The 8581-nt window shown below is 32.5% G+C and overlaps 1 protein-coding gene across 1 annotated transcript; it reads left to right on the top strand.

The window, feature by feature from the left end:
• The first annotated feature begins 4605 nt into the window (after positions 1-4605).
• On the top strand, positions 4606-7804 carry LOC149569306 (putative pectate lyase 18). Its single transcript, XM_089822022.1, has 5 exons — positions 4606-4925; positions 5947-6583; positions 6768-6871; positions 6966-7104; positions 7187-7804. Exons 1-5 carry the CDS (start codon positions 4744-4746, stop codon positions 7406-7408), a joined length of 1284 nt encoding a protein of 427 aa, XP_089678148.1. The 5' UTR covers positions 4606-4743; the 3' UTR covers positions 7409-7804.
• The last annotated feature ends 777 nt before the right edge of the window (positions 7805-8581 follow it).

Below are 8581 nucleotides of genomic sequence, written 5' to 3'. Positions count from 1 at the left end.
CCACAAGACATGCCACCTCATCACTAACCTTGCACTTGACAATCTTAATGGCATCAGGAATGGGGACCTTGGTGAAGAGGGAGACGACGTCAAAGCTAACCAAGATGTCATTACTATCATATCTAGCATCCTTAATGAATTGGACAAAATGGTTAGAGTCTTTGACAAAGGAGTCAGAATTGCCAAAATGTGTGGATAATAATTTGGCAAGGTAGGTAGCTAACTTGTAAGTCGGGGAACCTATAGTGTCCACTATAGGTCGCAATGGAATGTTGGTTTTGTGAATTTTCAGGACCCCATAAATTCGAGTGGTAAGCTCCTTATAGGGTAAAAGACGCTTTTTTGTGACATCATCAAAAGAGTAATTGCTAATAGCTGCTTTGACCTTTTTTATATAGATTCACATTTATATTCACTTGTTGCATTATTTTTTATTCGTATCTACATAGGTACTTATATATAGATTGTAGTAATAGACTTGTGTTATTTTTGTAGATATTCATTTCTTTATGGTTTTCTTTATTTTTATTTTATTTTATTATTATTTTTATTGTTCATTTTTTAGTTATTTATTATTTGTTATTAATATTATTATTTATTTATTTTATTTCATTTTTTTAGCTTCTTTATTTTTCTTTTTTCTGGCTTATTGCTTCTTCTTATTATGAGCTATTTTTTATCTATTTCTTAGGTGTAGGTTGGTGTCTGGTCTTGTCACCTTTATACCTTTTTTTCTCTCTCCTCAGCCCTCTCCCCTCTATTTTTATGTGGTATGCTAGATCTGAAATCTATCATTTTATGTTCTTCATGTTCTCCTACATCCCGATGATGGATCATGTAGTATGATCCGAAACGTTGATGATAAAAAAAGTCTACACAATCAAATCAGAAAGTATTACTCAGAAAAGGACAATTCATCAGAGAAAAAAAACTTATAATATAGGTCCCTCTTATAACCTCTAGATCAACAAGCAATAAATCCTCATGCAACTTGCAAATTAAAGAAAGCAAGAATTGAACCCATGACCTCGATTGCTTAAAAATGCAACAAAAAATGAATTAGTTGTCCCTAAAGATCTAGTAATGAGTGTAGTGAGCTATTTATGCTTGGTTGTACAAGTTGTTTGCATTTATTAATTAAATTGAAAACACAGAATATACTTGCCTTGTTTTTTGCTTTTTGGATGGAAACATGTCATCAGGCATATTTGCTTTTATATAGTATATTATAACGATATGAGTGAACACCCGTCCAAACTAAAAATTCCTTTTGAGTAAGCAACTATTTGTTCGATGTTTTCATCTATAAAATTCACCTACTGATCAAACCTTGCTGAACCACATCCTTAAAATTTTTCCTCTAATAGATGATTTGCTACATTGTACACCATCATCCTCACCATTTATACTTAATTGATTGAACTATTTCAATTTATTAAAATAAAAAAACTTGTCTTACTATAACGCATTCTTCTCATTGCGTAGACAATTTGAGAGATCACAACAACTCTTTCTATTAAATCTAGTGGTGAAAGTTCTAATTGACAACTCCTCTCAACCAAGATGAGAAGGAAGGAAAGAAAAGACATGATCCTTTTATCGTATAGGTAAATTGGGCCCTCGCTTTCAAATTCTAAATCTATTTTATTACACTATTATATAACACGTACATACACATGCAATCGTAGAAATTTTCTGCATTGGACAAAGACAGTTGCGTAGGAAATGAAAAAGGCAAATTAAAATAATAAAGCGGAGGGACAGAAGTTCAACGAGGCATGTGCCCATAAATGAGTCGATCCTAAACAAATTATGAAATGCTTCAGATGGTGATATGTCCTTGTCTTTATTTAAAACAAAAAATGAAATAAAATATATATTTCTTTCTTCAGTGGAAACCGCCAATATTTTCTCGTTACCTCTCGCTGACACGTAGCACGTCGCAGAGGAGGTATATTTGTATATTTACAAAAAAAACAAAAAGAGCTTATCTCGTGCTTCTCTTTTATCCAGAATTATTCCATCGCAAGGCTTTTCCCTCCATTTTAAAGTGTGTATGGGATAATTTGCGCCTCCGTTAATGCGTCGGTCGGCGACTTTAACGTCCCCGGATTTCAAGGCAGTTTAGAGCACACATTTTACAAGAAAAGTGCTTTTTACTTTTAACATTTTACAAACTTAATAAGGGGATAAACATAGGGTACTGAGGGGTATGAATATCTGGAATTTTTTTTGGTTATGATTTTTTTTACTTTTGTCTTGTTATTATGTGATATTTGTTCCATGAAAATTACATTTTTCTCATATTTTCACTGCTATTTAAAAAAGAAAAACATAAACATCTAATTAAGTCACTAAAAATAATAAAATATTAAATAAGTTTTATAATATAACTATTATATATTAATTTATTTGTGTATTTATATTTGATTTCTTATAAGAAAATTTAAAGAAATTTAAAATTACATAATAATAGTTTATAATTAGATTTATTAATAATGTAAAAAGTGTAAACTAATTAAGTATAAATAACAATCAAAATTTATAAATAAACAATTGTTATCAACTATTAAAATATACATGTATTATGGAATTTGTATGTGTAATTATAGATCAGATTCACACACTTCTGTTTTACTTTCTTTTTCTCTCAATTGATTTTGTAATACAACCACTAAACTAATTGCCGAAATAACTATAATACATTATACAGGAAATTAAGTTTATAATGTCATTTTAATTGAAAATATAAAATTACATAAACTAATAAGAGCATGTCTGATCATTGGTTGGAGTAGACATAGGTGGTAGAAATGAGGTAAGAAGACATTTTGATTGCATTTGGTTCTAAATTTATGTGTTATGATTTGATCACATCAAATATTTGTCGTGGCATTGACATGATCTTATCGTCTCATGTACAGTAGTAATATACTAAACATATTGGCATTCTACTATGCATGTCATCGTATGTGATTGTTGGGGTTGAAATTATGATCTACAACCTATTGAAAAAAGGGATATCAATTGACTCTTTAGAGGATTTGTCTTTATCAATTATTTGACCAAAATTAATAATTGATAAGTGAGAATTTTGAATGTGTATGACCTTATTTTGGAATGTTTGAGCTAAAGTGAGTTTAATAATGGTCTACAAAATTATAAATATCCACAATAACTTGATTTAATAATTGATGTGAACATATAATTATATTTGGTGTATTTTCTTCATTTTCATGATATTCATAAAATTCTTCTTTTGTTGATACATTCTTCTAATTTCTAACCATCAAATATTCCACATGGGAACCAAATGGTTACAATGGCATGATTTTATATCATCTTATATAAATTAACATTATATCTAGCATGCTGGTATTCTACTATGCATGTCATCCTATCCAATTGTTGGGGTAAAATTTATGCCCCATAACCTACAACCAAAAACAAATGTCAATTGGCTATTTAGAGGATATATCTTCATCAATTATTTGGGTTAAATTACAAATCAATAGCTAATATTTTTTATTTTGTATGATTTTATGTTGGAAAATGTGAGTTGAAAGAAAATTCATTAATAGTTTAGAGAATTCTGAATGTCCATACCTACTAATATGATTTAATAATTGATATGACCACTTCATTTTATTTGGTGTACTTAGTTAATTTTCAAATTCATTAAAATTCTCTTTTATAAATACATTCTGTTTATTTATAATAATTAAAAGTGAATAAACTTTCTAATAGAAAGATATATATTTTAAAAAGGGTACATGATAAATATAAAAGATAACCATTTATCATTTAATGCTAAAAACAAATGCATTGTACATAAATATCTTACAATACACAAACAACTCAAAATGGATATATTTTGGAAATTTAATTTGAATGCACAATATAAATCAAACGACAAGTGAATAAATCTTTGATCTATAGTGGAGTTGAATGGTTGTTAATAAGTCTATCAGAAATCAAGTATTTTATAAGTGCAAGACTTTGAAATCAGAAGAGATGAGATTGGTATTGTGTACGTCATATTATCCTCTAAAACTTGAGTCTATATTAGATAGTTAAAAAGACTACGTAGATAAAAAATAAAAGAAACCCTCCACTAGAGGATAGTTCAGTATTTAAAAGAAGAAAAGGAAATAATAAGAAATCTTGATAATTAAAAAGAATAATATCGAACTCACTAAAAAGTTTTGGAAAGGGAGAGTTGCTTCCATCACAGGCATCAGTATTACTTTTTATAACGACTGCTTTTTTCTTATTCAAAAAAGCAATTACATAACAATATTCACTCTATGTCAGAAAAGATGAAGATACAATATTGATTTTTCACATTACAGTTGAACAAGGATGATTCGAATTCAACGAACTTCAGCCATCATCTAACTGCTTTTTGAAGTAAGCGAATAGTGCACGGGGCTCAACCACTCGTTCAGCACTTTAGCCATGTGAAATGGTTGAGAGGATCTAAATCTAATGTTTTCTCCTTGACCACGACAGAATTAGCGCCAAAATTAACCCCCATCTTCTACCATCTCTACTCCTTTAACACCCTAATCTTCTATATAATGGGCAATCTGTGAACCCACGTTTGTGCTCAGGAAGAGAGTTTAGCTCAGCATAAGTTGCTTGTGTCAATTAATGGCATAAGTATTTCCAGCTGTATAGATCCAGTAGAGCCCAGATCCCTTTGGCATTGCATTGTATTTGGGTCAGTATAGTTTGTTCGCCATGGGTAGTAGCAGAGGAATTGTTTTATCATTGTTTCTTTTCTTGGGACTGTTTTGCATTCATGCCGGCGCCACCAAATCCTTTGGAATCTTCCAAAATCTGGTTCGGCAGCCTGCAGAGGTAGAAACTGCACCGAAAACTCACGTGGGAGATCCTGAAAGTGTAGTTAAAATGGTGGAAAGGTGAGCAAGAATGATGATAAATTAGTGCATGGAACTACATTTCATACATAGTTGGCTTTAATTTAGTTAAATCGATGTAGAAAGGATATTTTGGGCATCTGATGCATTATTGTGGGCATTCACTAAAGTTGGTGTAGGGACAGTGTAGATATTTTCATTCCAGTCCCGTACACCAGTTTTGTGAGCTTTACTTCATTGTTGTGACATTCATTACTTTGTACGCCTTGTCCTCAAATGCATTTACACTAACTAGTGTAGGAACATTGTATAACTGGAGTGAGATGTCTGTTTTTTAGAAGATAGATCTCACTGTATTTTATGACACATGCCTCGGAGATATAGAATGTCCTGGTAACAGATGAAATTGGGTGAGATCTAACTGCATTAAGGTCCATTCCCTGTAGTTAGACAGCTAACAATAGTTGGACGATGGTCAGGATAGTTACTTTCAAAATTATATTGTTTGTTGGTATGATTATTTCAGAGTTTGTAGTCTCTAGCAAAGAACAAACTCACACAGTTCGTTTTGGTTTTTTCTTATATATATCCTGTATTATCATAAAAAATGATGAAAGAAGAAAGTTCAACAATGTCAATTTTCAGTCCAGGATGTTTATGCAAGTTATCTCTTGAGGTGCTTTTTACTGTGGGAGGGGTCCAACTGCTGGTATATCACTTTTATTGAAATGGTATTATATGCTTTCTTGTGTTTGGGGTAAAGATAACTAGTTCAAAGGTTTAGCACTCTGTTTTTCTAATGCTCTGTTTTTCTTAAATGTTATGAAATATCTTATACTGTGTGTAAAGTGTGTTTGAGTTGGAATACTAACAATCTTTCCAAAAGATTCAATGTTTAACTTTACGAATTTCATCTAATATCATAGATACAAAATGTACCATTTATTATTATCGTAATTTTTTATGATGAATTATTACTCATAAAACATAGATCAATAAATTTCACCGGATATAAAGACGACAAATATAAGAATATGACAAATTTGATTGTAATGCAATGCAGGAGCCTTAACAGCTCAAGGAGGCAGCTGGGTTATCTGTCATGCGGGACAGGGAACCCCATGGATGACTGCTGGAGGTGTGACCCCAACTGGGAAAGCAACAGACAGAGATTGGCCGACTGCGCAATAGGATTTGGCAGAAATGCCATTGGAGGACAAGGCGGCCGATATTATGTCGTAACTAATCCCAATGACGACGATCCGGTGAATCCCCAGCCCGGCACTCTGCGCCATGCAGTGATACAAACAGAGCCTCTCTGGATCATATTCCAGAGAGACATGGTGATCCAACTGAAGGAGGAGCTCCTCATGAACAGCCACAAGACAATTGATGGCAGGGGAGCCAATGTCCACATTGCAAATGGCCCATGCATTACAATTCAGTATGTGACAAACATCATCATACATGGAATCCATATCCATGACTGTAAACCAGCAGGAAATGCCATGGTGAGGGATTCTCCCGGTCATTATGGTTACAGAACAATCAGTGATGGCGATGGGGTTTCTATATTTGGAGGGAGTCATATTTGGGTCGACCATTGCTCACTTTCCAGCTGCACCGACGGACTTATTGATGCCATCAGAGGGTCCACTGCTATCACTATCTCCAACAATTTCATGACACATCATGATAAGGTTTCAAACTTTGAATCATCTCCACTCCATTTTTTTTTGAATAGTCCTTCTCTATTAATTACATATTAAAGTGACATCTTCATCTCCACTCACATTGTTTTGGTCTCCATGCTTTTGATAAAACTGAAAACTTACAACCCTAATCCTGATGACTCCAATGTTTTTTCTTTTGGGTATTTTATAGGTGATGCTCCTGGGGCACAGTGATGAGTACACCCAAGATAAAAATATGCAAGTAACAATAGCATTCAATCACTTTGGGGAAGGGCTTGTTCAGCGTATGCCTAGGTATAAAGCAAACCCAAACAAAATTAGCATGAAACAAATCCACCCATTTGTCTATAATCATAGTTAATGAAGATGGGTATAAACTATAATGCAGGTGCCGACATGGATATTTCCATGTGGTGAACAATGATTACACCCACTGGGAGATGTACGCAATTGGGGGAAGTGCAAACCCCACCATTAACAGCCAGGGGAACAGATTCACTGCTCCTGCCGACAGATTCTCCAAAGAGGTACTTTCTCTTTATTAATACTTTTCGATGATATTTTGCTCGTCTCATTCTCCTTCAACTTTAACAATAAGAAAATGTACAGGTGACAAAGCATGAAGATGCCGCTGAAGGTGAATGGGAGCACTGGAATTGGAGATCAGAAGGGGATCTTATGTTAAACGGAGCTTTTTTCACTGCATCTGGTGCGGAAGCATCATCAAGCTATGCAAAAGCTTCAAGTTTGGGTGCAAAGCCGTCGTCTCTTGTGGCTTCTCTTACTGCAACTTCCGGTGTCCTCACTTGTAGAAAAGGATCCCGCTGCTGACACAATGGAGATTCATATAAATTGTTTCATCAAATATTTTGTGATTTTCTATGTGTACTATAGATGGTAACTTTATTCTTCAACCTCGGCCTGCATGTCTCTCATGGTGGAGGAGAGTCGTCAGTGGGTGCAGAAGCGTTGTTGACTTAGATTAATCCATCTTCTTTTTTTTGGTTTTAGTTGTCATTGATGTCGACAATTGTTCTCGCTAGTTGCCATGTTCAATGGTGGAAACTGGTTTGGAAAAAGGAATGGTACGATATAAGTGCACCGCATTTCACTTTCACCATCGTACAATGACAATTAAGTTTTAAAACTAATGACTTTTTACATAGTTTCTACAATTGTAACGGTATAATGGTATTCTATATGATGACAATTAAGTTTTAAAATTAATCGTTTTTACAATTGCAATGGTGTTCTATATATGATGACAATTATGTTTTAGATTTATTATTTATTAAAAAAATTATAATTGTAATGGTGTTCTATACATGATAACAATTATCTTTTAATTTATCAATTATTTATTAAAAAAATTATAATTATAATACGATTTTATATGATGACAACTAAGTTCTAAAATAAACTTTATACGTTCTCTTCAATTTTAACGATGTTTTACATAATGACAATTAAGTTTTAAAATCATTTATACATGTTCTACAATTCTAATAGGACAAATCCACAAGAGACAAAGGTTTTGTATTATTTTAGTTAGTGTTATATGTTTTTAAGTTACCTATAGAACAAACCTATCAAGATCAAGAATACAAGAGTACAAAGATTTAGGTTAAGATTTTTAGTTGAAAGTAAGTATTGATGGGTATTGTTGTCAAGTTCATTTGGGGTAAGATCCCAACCTCTTATTTTTTGATGTCAAGGTCTTGCACTCGATAAGCCTTGGTCTTTTGTGAGTTCATTTAAACAATTTAATTCCATCAATAGATCAAAGGTACATTGACAAATATACTTTTTCACTTGGTTATCTATTTAACTTCAAGATGATGTTTTGATAACTTTAATATAATTATACACAATATATTTATATATAGTTGAGGTTATACACTTAATTTGGTTATTACATAAATATATATCTACTACTCATTTGTATGTTTTACATATTCATAATTTCAATTTATTTGATTTGTTTGTTTGATTTTGAACATTAAT

This window comes from Cupressus sempervirens, chromosome 3 (assembly GCF_028749045.1).
Source record: "Cupressus sempervirens isolate cs-2001-9-10 chromosome 3, ASM2874904v1, whole genome shotgun sequence".
NCBI lineage: Eukaryota > Viridiplantae > Streptophyta > Pinopsida > Cupressales > Cupressaceae > Cupressus > Cupressus sempervirens.
Note: the sequence above shows the minus strand (reverse complement) of the source record. Positions and strands in the feature narration are given on the sequence as shown.

Coding starts and splice junctions, on each gene's coding strand:
- LOC149569306 (XM_089822022.1), top strand. CDS start 4,744: ATGGGTAGTAGCAGAGGAATTGTTTTATCATTGTTTCTTTTCTTGGGA. Junction 6,872..6,965: donor CTTGTTCAGCGTATGCCTAG/GTATAAAGCAAA, acceptor ACTATAATGCAG/GTGCCGACATGGATATTTCC. Junction 7,105..7,186: donor CCGACAGATTCTCCAAAGAG/GTACTTTCTCTT, acceptor GAAAATGTACAG/GTGACAAAGCATGAAGATGC.